The 15,308-nt window shown below is 35.9% G+C and overlaps 1 protein-coding gene and 1 non-coding gene across 2 annotated transcripts in view; one reads left to right on the forward strand and one right to left on the reverse strand.

The window, feature by feature from the left end:
- Nucleotides 1-4,943, forward strand: part of LOC101300966 (beta-galactosidase 6-like) — a gene marked incomplete at its 5' end in the record, with an annotated part of 14,028 nt that extends 9,085 nt beyond the window's left edge. The window contains 18 exons of the mRNA XM_004289453.1: nucleotides 94-188; nucleotides 791-886; nucleotides 976-1,088; nucleotides 1,230-1,296; nucleotides 1,482-1,574; nucleotides 1,692-1,835; nucleotides 1,953-2,047; nucleotides 2,258-2,366; nucleotides 2,457-2,541; nucleotides 2,698-2,816; nucleotides 2,941-3,108; nucleotides 3,298-3,482; nucleotides 3,566-3,657; nucleotides 3,917-4,026; nucleotides 4,118-4,228; nucleotides 4,306-4,413; nucleotides 4,508-4,653; nucleotides 4,781-4,943. Coding sequence (XP_004289501.1) covers nucleotides 94-188; nucleotides 791-886; nucleotides 976-1,088; nucleotides 1,230-1,296; nucleotides 1,482-1,574; nucleotides 1,692-1,835; nucleotides 1,953-2,047; nucleotides 2,258-2,366; nucleotides 2,457-2,541; nucleotides 2,698-2,816; nucleotides 2,941-3,108; nucleotides 3,298-3,482; nucleotides 3,566-3,657; nucleotides 3,917-4,026; nucleotides 4,118-4,228; nucleotides 4,306-4,413; nucleotides 4,508-4,653; nucleotides 4,781-4,943 — 2,099 coding nt within the window. The remainder of the gene's footprint in view (nucleotides 1-93; nucleotides 189-790; nucleotides 887-975; nucleotides 1,089-1,229; nucleotides 1,297-1,481; nucleotides 1,575-1,691; nucleotides 1,836-1,952; nucleotides 2,048-2,257; nucleotides 2,367-2,456; nucleotides 2,542-2,697; nucleotides 2,817-2,940; nucleotides 3,109-3,297; nucleotides 3,483-3,565; nucleotides 3,658-3,916; nucleotides 4,027-4,117; nucleotides 4,229-4,305; nucleotides 4,414-4,507; nucleotides 4,654-4,780) is intronic.
- A 3,776-nt stretch (nucleotides 4,944-8,719) lies between these two features.
- Nucleotides 8,720-9,921, reverse strand: LOC101314795. The gene is made up of 5 exons (XR_183782.1): nucleotides 9,837-9,921; nucleotides 9,496-9,597; nucleotides 9,260-9,417; nucleotides 9,079-9,139; nucleotides 8,720-8,944 (listed from the first exon to the last, which is right to left on the reverse strand). It is a non-coding gene; the product is annotated as an uncharacterized LOC101314795 (transcript).
- Between the last annotated feature and the right edge of the window lie 5,387 nt (nucleotides 9,922-15,308).

A 15,308-nucleotide genomic window follows, 5' to 3' on the forward strand; every position in this document is an offset into this window, starting at 1 on the left:
GAGAGAGAGAGATGGAACGGCAGCGGTGGCTACGGTTTTGGGTTATGGTGGTGGTTGTTCTGATTACTGATGAAGGAGCTTTTGTTACCGGAGGAAATGTGACCTACGACGGAAGATCTCTCATCATCAACGGCCAAAGAAGGATTCTCTTTTCAGGTTCTATTCACTACCCTCGGAGTACGCCTGAGGTACGTAATGTAGTTTCCGGTTTTATAAATGATCGGCTATACCAGCATGCAATGCATTGTGTAACTGTTCTTTGTTTTCCTTCATCTCTAATTTGTTGTTTATTTTGTTTTTTTTTTTTAAATTCCTAATATCGCTTTAGACAAATTCTCCCTGTTTCACTATATGATCCTCTTCGATTCTCTAAGACTCTAACATACAATAATGTGTGTGATATCGATCAATTTAGCTACTTGAAATTAAGTTTCTTCATTCCCAAATAACAACAATCAATATATCACGGGTAGCAGCAACAAGGAGCTGATATCTATGTCCTTTTCACTTTGGTTCACATGTAATTCCTCGATTGATATCTCGTTTTGCCCATTATGTGTGAACGTATTGTAAGAATGTGAACTTTGAAAATTATATATTCCATTGGCTGGTGGAGTGAAATAAACTACGAAGAAGAAAAGATACAAGAAAAGCTTACCTTTGTACACTATATATTGTCAAAGACATCAAGCTCGTCGATGCTCAATTTCAAGGGATGCATGTCCTCAACCCATTTTTATCGAGGCTCAATTTCAAGAGATTAATAATTAAAATGATTTGGTGTACGTAGATGTGGCCATCTCTGATCGGCAAAGCCAAGGAAGGAGGACTTGATGTGATTCAAACCTATGTATTTTGGAATCTTCACGAGCCTCAACCGGGTCAGGTACGTATCAATCAAGTATATGAAATATCAATCAATCCATTTTTGCTCTGATTTCGTATAACAATTTACAGAAATGAAATATTTCACAGTACGATTTCAGTGGAAGATATGATCTAGTCAAGTTCATAAAGGAAATCCAAGCACAAGGGCTTTATGCTTGCCTAAGGATCGGGCCATTCATTGAGAGTGAATGGACATATGGGTACGTACTAATACTATGCATGCATGTATATATATGTCTCATGTCCTGTTTATATAACACCTAGCTATATATAGTCGGTTCTTTCTGGGTGATCTAACTCGTAGTTGCTACTGCCTTTTCATCTCATATCAATTTTCTCAGGGGATTTCCATTTTGGCTGCATGATGTTCCAGGCATAGTTTACCGCACAGACAATGAACCCTTCAAGGTTTGCACTCTTCTTAATTATAACTAATTTTATTGTGATGATGATATTCCTATTGATCGCGCGCAAGTTCAAATATAAAGTCACAACGATCAATTCACAATCTAACAGATGCAAAACATATGAATTAGGAATAATAAGATCATAGTAAAATTGATAACAACTTATTGTTTCTCGGTTATATGTAGTTTTACATGCAGAATTTTACTACAAAAATAGTGAACTTGATGAAATCAGAGGGTTTATACGCTTCACAAGGAGGTCCAATCATACTGTCGCAGGTACCTAATCTTATATGATCGTATTTCACAAAATTCCGACCATCATTTCTAACAAATTGGTGTTGTTTACGTGTGAATACGATGTAGTGTGCTAATGAATTCAATTAAAACAATTAGGTTGAGAATGAATATCAAAACGTGGAAGCAGCATTCCACGAGAAAGGACCTGCCTACGTTCGCTGGGCGGCAAAAATGGCAGTCGACCTTCAAACTGGTGTGCCATGGGTGATGTGCAAGCAAACTGATGCTCCTGATCCTGTGGTATGTAAGCAAGTCTATTTCTAATTCATCGATTTTGCTAAACCTTAATCATTAATTTACAGTATATATATATAACAGCAAGTTTTTTTCTATATGGTTCCATTTTTTTCTATGCAGGTCAATACCTGCAATGGAATGCAATGTGGGAGAACTTTTGGAGGACCAAACTCACCTAATAAGCCCTCTATGTGGACAGAGAATTGGACCTCTTTGTATGCTTCTATTCCTTTCGATCTCCATGAATACACTTATTTTAATTTCATTACAAGTAATTAATCTATAAGGTTTTTGGCCAAAAGAAAATAAATCTAAGCTACATTCGATCATAAGTACCCTTTAGTCGATACCAAAGGAGCTTGCCCTCTTCTGAAGTTCTGATTCTCTTCTCCTACTGTTAAACCTTAGTTCATTTTTATATGCAGCTATCAAGTGTATGGCGGAGAACCATACATAAGGTCTGCTGAAGACATTGCATTTCATGTTGCGCTCTTTATAGCTAGAATGAATGGAAGCTATGTAAACTACTACATGGTATGTATTAGTTTCGATCATACATTCGTGTTATATATCATATTTACCTTAATTTTCTTAATATAACTTAATTAACCTACATCGATTTAGTATCATGGTGGAACCAACTTTGGACGAACAAGCTCCGCATATGTCATAACAGGCTACTACGATCAAGCTCCTCTAGATGAATATGGTGAGTACGTACTATCATATTTATTTATCGATCGATTTACATCATCTGAATTAGTTACTCCTCGATTCCATGTATAGATAGACCAAGTAATTAACTACATAATTTAGCTTCAAAAAATTAACTACAGAATTGATTAATTTCGCGTTCTAATATTAGGTTTGTTAAGGCAGCCCAAATGGGGTCATCTTAAGCAACTGCATGCTGCAGTTAGAAACTGCTCGACAACTTTACTGCAGGGAGTGCGAACTAATATTTCTTTAGGTCAACTTCAAGAGGTGATTAGCTATCTCGATCTATTCCATCATTTTCATGTATATGTGTTTGATTATGATACACAAACATTGATAAATGGTAATAACAATATATATAACTAATTATATTTGTTTATTGTATCTATAGGCCTATGTCTTTCAAGAAGAAAGTGCTGGAAGATGTGTTGCATTTCTAATAAATAACGACGAAAAGGTTAATGCTACTGTGCAATTCCGAAATATATCATATTACCTGAGGCCAAAATCAATCAGCATTCTACCAGACTGTGGAAAAGTGATTTTCAACACTGCAAAGGTAACTTATAGTTTTGCCCCTCTTCTAATTACTTATTCTTATATTTCGAAAAGTGCAATTACTCTTACTACGGAGACTTGCTTACCTGCTCTCTTAAGTTTTCTAATGATTATGGAGTTGATTAATCGAGCTACTGCCTACTGTAAAAGCTTATTTGTTGTATATAATTACATAGTTTTGTATGGACAGGTGAATACAAGCTACAACAAAAGAATTACAAGAACAGTTCAAATCTTTGATTCAGTGGATAGGTGGGAAGGGTCTAAAGATATAATCCAAAACTTTGAACCTACAATATCTCTACAATCGGATACACTCCTTGAGCACATGAACGTGACCAAAGACAAATCTGATTATCTTTGGTATACTATGAGGTATATTCATGTCTATTTGAAACTTCATTTCCTTCACATAAAATGATCGCATATAATGTAATGGGAGTTTTATGAAATAACAGATTTCAGCACAACATTTCTTGCACTGAACCAATACTTCATGTAGAGTCTCTCGGACATGTAACACATGCTTTCGTGAATGGCATATATACAGGTAAAGACACTTATGGTATATCGGTCATATTCTCACGAGCAAAATACACAAGTGAGAAATGGTATTTGATCATGAGAGTGAAATTTACACACCCTCGGTTACAATTCATACACACCTGACACCCTTTTACTGTAGAATATTAAAACTATTCGTATTTTTTTCTCTCGTCAAAACTAGCTGACGAACATTTTTGATAATGATGGTATAGTCAATTGATCAACAATTTCTGATGTTATTTTACTTCCCAAACTATATTCAGGAAATGCGCATGGTAGTCATGACACCAAGCAATTCATTATGGAGAATCCCATTGTGTTAAATAATGGAAGTAACAATATTTCTTTGCTAAGCGTTATGGTTGGACTACCGGTTCGTAGATCATCTTCTTTTGATTATTTCTTCACTAGATATTTCACTATACATATATTGATTTTTGTAAGGTTTTATGTGCTTTTTAAAGGACTCGGGTGCTTTTCTTGAAAGCAAATTTGCTGGCTTGAGAAGAGTTGAAATTCATTGTAACGAAACCGATCAATTTTACAATTTTACAAGCTATGCATGGGGATACCAGGTACGTAAAACCTTATCAAATCATGTAGAATTTCATATATTGTCATTTTGTATATGAAGAAAATTATAATGCGACAGGTTGGGTTACTTGGACAAAAGTTGCAAATATATAGAGAAGAAAATCTAGATGATTTTGAATGGAGCAATATCGAAGGCTCTTTCAATAAACCACTAACTTGGTACAAGGTATATGTTATAGATGTTCATTGCAAGTATAGAAAATCAAAGCACAATTCATTGCATTCCTCTGATTAATAAGAGTTTGATAAAAAAATTTCAGACATATTTCGATGCACCTATGGGAAATGATCCAGTCACCTTTAACCTTAGCTCAATGGCGAAGGGTGAAGCTTGGATTAACGGACAAAGTATTGGTCGATATTGGGTTTCATTCCTTACTTCCAAAGGCAAACCATCACAAACGATGTAAGTTACCAACACTACAGTAATTTCAAGATCGAAACACTTTTCAAACTATGTATTACTCTCGTTTTTACTTTCTAGCTAGATAATTAAGAAGTTATTACCACTACTGTTCTTATGTGTTTCTCAGGTACCACGTTCCTCGATCATTCTTAAAAGATTCTGAAAACCTTTTAGTTCTGTTCGAAGAAGTTGGTGGCAACCCTCTTCACATTACTTTGAATACTGTTTCCCTTTCCCATGTATCTGAAAGTACTTCGTATCATCAAATTCCATATATAAGTTTTGAGTGATTACTAACTCAAATATTCAAAAAAATTCATATACATCATTGTATCATATCATATACCACATAAATTCATGATGCTCAGTTGCATGCCCAAGAAAATTTCTTTAGTATTGTGATTTTTTTTTTTGAAAGTAATATACCATTTATAAAAACGAAGGCCAGTTATGGCGAAGTACAATGATCACAAGGGTCACGATAGTGCCATTACATTAGACATTTAGCTCACTTATTTGTGAGCTTAATTAGCATAGGATAAAACTAGTTACAAATAAGACATGACTGCTCACCTCCAAGACGAGATATGAGGAACAAAATGGGACGAAACAACGCTAGCCGTCAGAATTTAAATGAAGAGATCCAACGGCGCACAACCAAATATATTTTACATTATCCGTTACCCACTTTGGCCATAGAGTATCTTTATCTTTATGTTTTCCCTCTCTCATTCCAAAACCACACACTACCGTGGCGTGATTGATCGGAGTACTTGGACAAAATCTCTGCAGATGAAGATGACAAAAATCCTCCATGGGTCCTAATAAATTGATGAACCAAAACCCAACACAAACAAAATGGGATTGACTTTCCTTTTGATTTGAGAGAGTTGAATACCTTTTAATAGAATTTTGGTTTAACATCATTATATTCTTCCCTCAGTACTGAGAAACAACAAGAAGTAATTGACATCTTTACATGGGGAGAGATTTAATGTTGACAAAACAAATCGGGTGTTTATTGCTGCTGTTAATATCCATAGGCTCTCTTCCTCTTTTAAGAGACGTCTTCTGCTGGTGTGAGTTTGAGTCATCTTTCTAACTTGTTTTGAGATTCTTGGTAGCGTTGGAGGGCGAGATGGAATGAGTAGTAGTTTACAACAACCCAAATAAACATGATGAAGAGGCTAATGAATAGAGAGATGAGTTGCTCATGGTATTAGCTGGGTGAAGGAATGAAGATGAGAGAGGAAGAAGATTAGAGATGAACAAGGCCGGTCCTGAAAGATGGTAGGGTCGGTGCTAAAAAAATCGTTGGGCCCCCTTATATTAAATTTGTTTTTTAAAACCCAAATATTTTTTTTTTCAAATAAAAACAAATTTGATTAATACTGTAATCATTAGCCCCATGAAAAATAATAAATAAACCATAAGATATATGTTAAATAGAAAAATATGAAGATGGCTAGCAATTCTTGGTGTAGTAGGAATTGTTGTCTTGTTGGTATTCTATGGTTTGAATCTTGGTGGGAGCGATTTCCCTGATTTTTTGAATTTTGACCAAACTGAGCCTAAGTTGGACATATGTTTGCGAGAGTTAGTGTGCCCCCATTGGACCTGAGCCCTGTGCGAGCGCACTAGGTGTATTGGGCCAGGGCCAGGCCTAGAGATGAAAGAGGCTCTATGGCCAAAGAAGACATAATAAGATCAGAGCTAAGACGCTCAATTGTGGTACTCCAAGCCCTATGCATCCATCTAGCTGCAGCTAGCTCGCACGATCTGCCAAGCTATTAATGTACCACAACACTTACTGCATTTTGCTTTTACCCTTTATGTCAGGGCTTGGAGGAGTGTTGATGTAGAGCACACTCAAGTTAGAGACTTGCTTGGGTGTTTTGTTGCAAAATCCAATAGGCCGACCTCATTTCTTCTTTTGCACCAACAGAGAAGCTGGTTTGGTGATTTGACTATCATCTAGACCTTGTATCAAACACAGCACACTGGGTGGGAAGCGAATGTTAGCTCGAGATTTTTTCCCTCTAGCTGTAGACGAATTAGCATTGCCAACTGGCTCAGTTGGAGGAGACCAAGGCCTCTTGGCTATTTCACTAACTTGAGCGGTGGTAGCAGAAACATGTTCAGGATCCGGAGCTTCCTGTGTTGACTAACAATGTTAATCACCACCAGTTTCTTACTAGTCAAAGAAGAGACAGGATATTGTTCATTCGAATATCAAAAACTGCATTTGAAATGTTATCTTCCAAGAATAACACCTCACTTTGAACCATCTCTGCCACATTGACATCATTAGTCCCAGGCTCTAATGGCGCACTTGAAATCTCAGGCACTGCCTGCATGAGACTATCCTCAGAAGTAACATTTAACTCAATTCCGTTCAAGTTGTCGAGTTCCAGGGCTACCTTAATCTCTAGGTGACACTGCAAAATTACATCTTGTTCTTGCATATTAGAGGCTATGGAAATCACACAATTATTGTCAATTTCTTGTAACAATCCTATTTTTTATAGGCACATTAGCATTCAAACCAAGTTGAAGTTGTCGGCAAGTGAGAACAATTCGTCTGCACCTGATTGTCGACCACCCAGATCCTATCCCTGATCTGAGAACCTCCATCGACTTTAGAGATCGAGCCCTATAAGACCTCGATCTCTGCCGTCCATGCCTTAGCGACGTCACCTCCACACAAGCTGACGCCACCCTAACCACCTTAAGCCTTCAGCCGCATAACGTCGTCGTTGACCCTAACGAAGAACTACATGGGCTCTACCATCGCGCTGCTAACGCCGCATGAGATCCCGCCCACGCTGCCTCCCAACACTATAAAAAAGAATTTAGTTAGCCATCGGAAATCGCCACGGCTCGGAATTGCCATCGCCATCGGTCCTAAATTTGCGACGGCGCAGCAACGGTAAACAAACCTTCGCTAAATTGAAACCAGTTTGCGACGGCAACATCTTGCCATGGCAAAATAACGTAAAATTTACGACGGCAAACTAACGTCGTCGCGTATGTTTTTATCAACGGCGACGACAGGTGAGTGCCATGGCAAGAAACCGATTTTCTTTTTGATTTGGTGCTACGGTTGCGTTCGCCGTCGCTTGTGTCCTTTCAGTGTTGGAAGGCGCCAATTATCTCGCCTTCCATTTTAACGAAAAAAGGGTCAATTTTCAAAAACCAAAATCAACTCTCTTCAGACCTAACCTCATTTAGTACTCTATCTTTACTTTCTGTTCAGACAAACCCCCATCTTAAAAAACCTAATTCCTCTCTTCCAGAAATCGCCCATCTTTACTCCTTTGTCAAATTCGTTGATTTTTGGGATCTCTTCTAGAAATCTCTCTCAATCTTTACTCCAATAGAAAATTGAGATTTAATAGATTCTCTCATTATCTCTCAATCATGCCTGCAAATCGGTATCCTCTGTTCATTTTTGTTTTGTTTTCGGGTTTTGTTTCAGTATGACAATGTTTTCTCATTTTGGGTTTCAGTATGACGATGTTTTCTCATTCTGGTTTTCCATTACGGTGTTTCAGTATCAACTCTTTGTAATCCTTTCACTTTTCCTAAACCCATTATAATGAGATTTACAAAAATGGTTTGTTAAGATGAAATAGCTCTGAAGCTTTATTTTAGTACTGGGTTTAAGTTTTTGAACATTTGAACTTTGTTAATATATTGATTTTGGGGTATACTCAGTAAGCTATATTGAGTAAGCTTATTTCTGGGTAAATTTATGTATATGATACCTGGGTACACCACAACAAAGATGGGCAACCACCACACACAAGATATGTGGCAAAATTAGGAATGGGCATGCCAAAATTACTCTAAAATGCCACACATGTGTGTGTCCAATCTCCATTGCCACATTGCAGCAACATTATACGGGTATGTGGAGTCTAGAGCCGTAGCAATTCACTATCTTGCCACAAATCAATTTTGTGTGTGGGATCTTTGCAACTCTGACACGGTGGGGACCACCAACTGGAACCGGTTCAATTATGCGTGATGCTGTTATTGTTTGTTTTTTTATTTTTATTTTTTAGAAATAAGCTTCTGGGGTTTATTTTTATTTTTTCTTTTGCAGATTAAGAGCTTTTGGGTCTTCGTTCTCATCCTCTTGGTAAGGTTCACACTGACGAGTTCAAGCATGGTCGGGCCTTATCCTAAGAAGAATTCTGAGCAAAACCACATCAGCACATGAATATCATTCCCTCCGGTTACTTCAATACTTGGTACTTGTCCAGTAGCAAACTTTCTAAATCCACCCCTGTAATCCATCAACACCCCAAATGAGGAGGTTTTAGTTCATTTTTCCAGAAAACAGAGTAATTAATAATGGGGATGATTGAAAATCAAGGAGATTTTAGACGGAACATAGCAAGAACAGAGTTGCGTAATTACCATCCTATAAAGGATATGCTGTCTTCATAGCCCTGGATCGAGACCTAATTACCATCTTTTGCTGCAACTTATATAGATGACATCAAAATTCACCCAATTTAATCACGATAAAGAGAAATAGATTAATACTTGGAACTAAAAAAACTCAGTTTGAATCACCCAAAAATCACAATGACCTTACCCAAAACAGATGTAGCAGCACCATCGCTGGTCGGAGAAGGAGCTGGCGATTCTTCACTATAGCTGAGGTTGAACAAGACCCCAAGTCGAGGAGTGGGTGGGTGTTGACGGTGAGGATTCGAGACCCCAAATCTCAAAGCTTCATCTTCTTCTTCAAGTCTGAAAAAGACCTAATTTTTTTTCCTAAATCCAGAATTAGGAAGATAATACTGAGGAAGGGAAGAGATAGAGAAATACCGGGAATATGGTCAGTTACCATACAAAAGTGATGTCGAAGGCGGTCGTTGGCTTGAAGTCGGAGATCGTCAAAGAAATACCGAGGCGGTCAGAACTTTGGTTCTGCAGAGAGAGAGAGAGAGAGAGGCGGAAGAACAAAGTGAAGGACAGAGATGAGAAAAGAATGGGAAAAGAACTACAAATAAGATACAAGTGTTGGAGACTGGGAGCATTGTGAGTTATTTCATAAATCATTTGAATTTTAAATAAAAAAATGCAAAAGTTGGAGCTAGGAAAAGAGGGGGAGGCGAGAGATGACAGCCCTGTCAGATTTTAGTACGTAAAAAACAATAATATATTACCTAGCCACAATTATATGCAATTGTGAGACAATGTCTCACCTACGATATCAAATGGGGTGGGGTTCATATCCTAAACAGTAAAAGCTCTCACATTTGTTAATAATGTGGCAAGAGAAATGTGGCCTTTAGTCATTGTTGTTGTGGTGGTAGTTAATGAAGGGATCGATGACTTTTAGCTTTGCATATATATGGTTGATAGTTAAACAATACAATTTTGTATTGTCAAGTTTGGTAATTGGTAAACTTGTTTCAAGCAACTGCTTTTACTATTCATATGCCTTGAGTTAATTATACATGTGGTTTTGATGATTCTAACAGTAGATTTTCCTGTTTAGTTATTTGATTTTCGGGTTTGGGTATACTTAGTTAGCTATCTATCTGTGTCTTCAAATTCTGTTGAACATGAAGACCCATTTTTCTTCCTGCTTAATTTCACTTGTAGAAGCGATGCAAAGATTACTTGAGAGTTGAGAGTTGAGATAGAAAATCTAAGTTAAAGTTTGGGATTCTTTAAGAATACTTGCCTCACTACGCCTTTGATTTCAAGCACACCAAACTCATCTCAAGTTGAAGAACTTGCCCTGAAGTTGCAACCTCTTGTCTGAAGATCGACTCGTCTCAAATTGGGTATTTGAATGAAAACCTTATCCCTCTCTCTGTCTCTTAATTTATGTTTTGGATATATATAAGATGTTGGTTGTGAAATCTGAAATTCATTTTCAACTTCTTTTTAAAATATTGAGTGAAAAAGAAAAAATAATCCATTTGTGTGGTTATATTGAGATTTGTATTGGGTTAGTTGGTTAATAAAGATCAGTGTTGTGATTGATTAGTGGTGGGTATAGGTTGGGATTATAGTTCTGTCACATAGGTTGTTGAATGAGGTCAATTTAGATGTGAATATTATCATTGTCAAATTTTTGATGTGGTACTATAATGCTCTAGGAATTTTGGATCATGGGTCTGGACTAGTAATTCATTCATTCATTCTGTTGGTACTGGTTTTGTTTGTCTCTAAAATACTCATTCATACTAAATTTTTTGAAGGCTAGAATGTTAATATTACATAGAGTTACACTTTCAGTGTTAGAACTTTATTATTAAGCTTTGTTTACTTCTGCTTGCTGTTTGCATATATACTTCAGGAGGGAGAAAAATGGACAAACAACCCCCGATAGGAAACGCCGCCTTCTGCGCACCCTCGGCTTCCACCCTCACAAATGCTCCGAAAGATGCGCTGCAATGTATCAATTATATATATATATTGTTTATTTTTCTTGTTCATTTCTTTCTATATATTGTATTGGATTTTTTTCTATATTTTAGCATTGAATTCAAATATTCCGTTATTTTCTTAAAAATATAATATATTTCTTTGCATAGTTATTTACATATTAGCCCAAGATACAGAGCACGTAGCGTTATGACACAAGATCCATACAATGAATTTTGGATTATAAATGAGAGAGTAAATTCATTTGAGAATATACTAGAACTCTTTCTCTTTTGTATAAATAAGATTAGAATATTGGTCGACTGTTTGTATGTAACAAAAGTCCGTCATCACCTACTATTTAGTCTTCTCTTTTTCAAAGTATTGTAGAATCATGAATGTTTCTCTGTCCTTAAAAGGCCAAGATAAAGAGGTACATGGCGGTATCACTCTTATCTTAGGCTTCAATAACATCGAATCTATGATCTACCAGATATACTGGTATTAAGAAAAAATTAAGGTATTAATTTATTTATAAAACCACTTCATAGTTGTGTCCACTTTTACTTATGAGTTCAGTGATCCACATCCTCTTCCATCCTACCAATAAAGAGAATAAAGGATTGATGGTGCAATTTGGGGTCCCATTCACATATTTTTTTTCATCTCGGTCATTGATATATATTGTTTATGTATTAATTTATTTGTAATTTTCTTATGAAATCTGAACTACTAAACATTTTGGTTAATTTTTTTTGCAGGACTATTTTCCAGTTGTAACCGATGTTTGCTAAATCATTATTTGCTGAAAATAAGCCACTTGTTTATCCAGCTGCATATTGCAAATCGATTTGAGGTTTCATTGTCGGTCTAGCTCAAGCTGAACTGATAGTATCATGTCCAAACATTGCTCTGCTCAATATATGTTACCAACTATATGTAAGGTTTGTCAACGCCATATTATAGCAGAGGAAATGATGGCCTTTACCTTGCATTTTTCAATTTGATTTACCTTGAGATCAGCTAGTTTGTACATTTGAGCAGCACATTTGAGATAAGTAGAGGAAGATTGTGGAAAACCTAACCAATTTAGAGTTTGGATCAATGATTTACCAGATGTATATCATTATTATAAATTACATTTTTTCTTAACTTAATTAAGATATTGTCCGAACTTTAGTCATAAACCAAATGATTTTTATGCTTGATGAGACTATTACTTAATGATGAGAATTTGCTGTTGTTTACAATATAAACTTACATCCGATAAAATGGTAATTAATTAGTACACGAAAGATTTTTATCATTTTAATGACATAATTAACATTGGTAATTACATAATAATCTCTTTTAATATGACTACTACCTTAGATATAGACCCTTTTTGAAGAATAGACTCGCTCTAAGTTTTCCGGAGCTGTGAAAACAGAACCTTAAGGTTCGAATGTAGGGTGGCGACGACTTTGGTTCTCATGTGCATCGACTCACTTCCGGCATCACACTCTTCAGGGTGGGGAGTTGGTTAAGGGTTGTTTGGTTTTGGAATATCGTTGCAATTGTTGTTGTTGTGAGGTGTGAAGGTCTTAGTGAGTGTCGATGATGATCTAGTTCTTCGTGCTACGTCATTTAGAGGGTCTGAGGTATGGGTGGAGATCCGGGCTTTTTCAGGTCTGGGTTGGCGTTTATAGTAGCAGGCGGCAAGTCGGGGTTATGATGGTACAAATCTAGTTTAGGAGTCAACCAAATCTTGTGAACGAGTTTGCGTCAGGGAGGCGTCTTTACAATCTTTTTGGAGCTTTTGCTCTTGCTTGACCAGACATAATATCAGTTGTATGACGTTTAAGCCATCAAAGATTATCCATTCCCCTCAATACATATTTCTTTTAATTTAGGGCAAATAGCCCTCCAAAGTGACCATTTTGTATATTCAAAGTGGCCATTTTATCATTAACCCTTTAATTTAGGGGAGTGAAATCCACACACCTTAAATTGTAATCTACACACTCATTTTTCTTTTTAATAATTTAAATTTTGTCCTTAGTGACTTAAATTTTCTCTTCATATAAGAATGAATGCTAAAAATAGAAAGTGGATGTGTGGATTACAATATGGAGTGTGTAGATTTCACATCCCTTAATTTAATGTCAAAGTAAGGTTGATGTTATTTGGGGTTTGAATAGAAAACCAGAAATACGTAACACATACGGAGTCTAAGAATATGGAGTAGATTTTCATTCATGTTTAATATGACGCGTGAAGGCGTTACTAGTCAATGGGTCTCCGAAATCTTTGCATATTTGGTAATGAGTTGCTCAATTGGATTTCCAAAGAAGATTGGAGCGTCATTCCAATGAACAATACTAGCATCGTCACCAACTCTTTTATTTCTTCTTTTCAAATTTGAGAATGAACGTGAAATTTCACTAATGTTTAAAGGACAATAAACTATTTGTGTGGTTATTTGGTGACCTTCCATGGCTGGTACCAATAACTAGCTTCATACATGTTCTTGTCGGCAGAGCTCCAAATTGGAAGTATGTTTAGTTCTCATGTAATCACTCCCTAATGGTCAATTTAATTTACCAACGGTATCTTTTTTCTTTCTCTTTAATGTATGCAGATACTTATTTGAGTCATGAGTACGGCTATTGGGACCTCTAAATTTGCTAATTAGACCTCTTATGCTTTTTACACCTCCTATCAAATTTTCAAATAATATATTTATGTTGGGTTTCCAGCCCATGTGTTTTTCCTAAAATGTTTCGTCTTAGAGTATGGTGTTCCAATAAGGAAAGTAAATCCTTATTGATGATGATGTACCTGTAATCTTGTTGATTACAAAGAAGGAAGGAGACATTATTGCCTACCACTAATAGGAATAAGATTCCTATTTGGTGAAGAGATCTGAAGATCCTTATGACTATATAAGGAGGGGTTCAGCTCTAGGTTTTGTATCGCAGAGACAAATACCAAAGTGTTCCATTCTCGGTTAGAGAGTGAGAGAGGGCAGAGAAGAGAGAGATAGGAAGAGAAGTGAGAGAGTCATTGTTTTCTTATTCTTTCTGGTGTACCCATTATTAATATAGTGGAAGTGTTTTCTGCCGGTGGACGTAGGCAAAAGTTTTGTTGAACCACCTTAAATCTGTGTTCTTTGTGTCTTATCTCTGTGGTTGTTTCTCTTGGTTTGTTGTGTTCTTTTGGGGTTCATTGACATACATAATTGGCCGATATCACAACAATTTACTCATTAAACCTCAATTAAGTTCCTCAAATAATCTCACATACTATATAATTTTTAATAATGAATCATTATCTCTAAAATAAAAATTTTACTCACGATAATTAATTTTTGCATTCTACATTTCTTAATTACGATTTGATTCCTTAATTTAATAACGTAAATTTCTTAAAAATAAAAATAGAAGCACAATGTACATATAGGGTTTCAAAATTATTATTATTATTTTTGAATAAAGGGCTAGTGTGGCTGTCCTCAAGCCTTCATTAATGGAACTGTCGAATACAACGGGGGGGGGGGACAAAAATTTATTTCTAACATGAATTAACCTTTTGTTTTCTATTGTACCTCTCCTAAACGAAGATCAAGAATAACCATTTTTTCTCTATGTATATTAATTTTTTTTTTCTATTTTGATATCGCATAATAGATAATTTCAATAGTTATTTAATTATTCATAATTGATCTTTTTTTTCTTTGCAAATAATTTTGTGATCTTGTACATACGTTCAACACATATGATAATAGAAATTTTTGTGTCACACACGATCGATATTGATCATAGTTTTAACTCTTATTAAATATATGAATGCTTCAATAATATGTAGTAAAATTAGAAATGAAAATATATAAGGAAAATAATAAAGAATGAAATCTATCATTATTGAATTGGAAAGCCTAGAGAGAATAAATGTAATACTTCATTTTATATAACTATTGTCCTTAATAGTCATTTTATAAGAGGAGAAATATGTCATTTAATAATTCACAATTACGTGAGGTCAAGTGAGCAAATTTGGAGGTTCCAATAGCCGCACTCTTGAGTTATTTGTTTTGATGGTGTGATTCTTTGATTCCACTTTTTTTTCCGAGCAAGAATACTGCACTTTTTTTGAGTGTGACTTTGGGTTAAAGGTTGAGTCCATTTGGCTCATGGATGTTGCTATTGACGATAGACCCGTAACTACGAATCTTTATGGGAATGTGTGTCGTGGTGTAGCTACCACAACCGATAATTTAT

The sequence above is a fragment of the Fragaria vesca genome, linkage group LG1 (assembly GCF_000184155.1).
Source record: "Fragaria vesca subsp. vesca linkage group LG1, FraVesHawaii_1.0, whole genome shotgun sequence".
Lineage (NCBI taxonomy): Eukaryota > Viridiplantae > Streptophyta > Magnoliopsida > Rosales > Rosaceae > Fragaria > Fragaria vesca.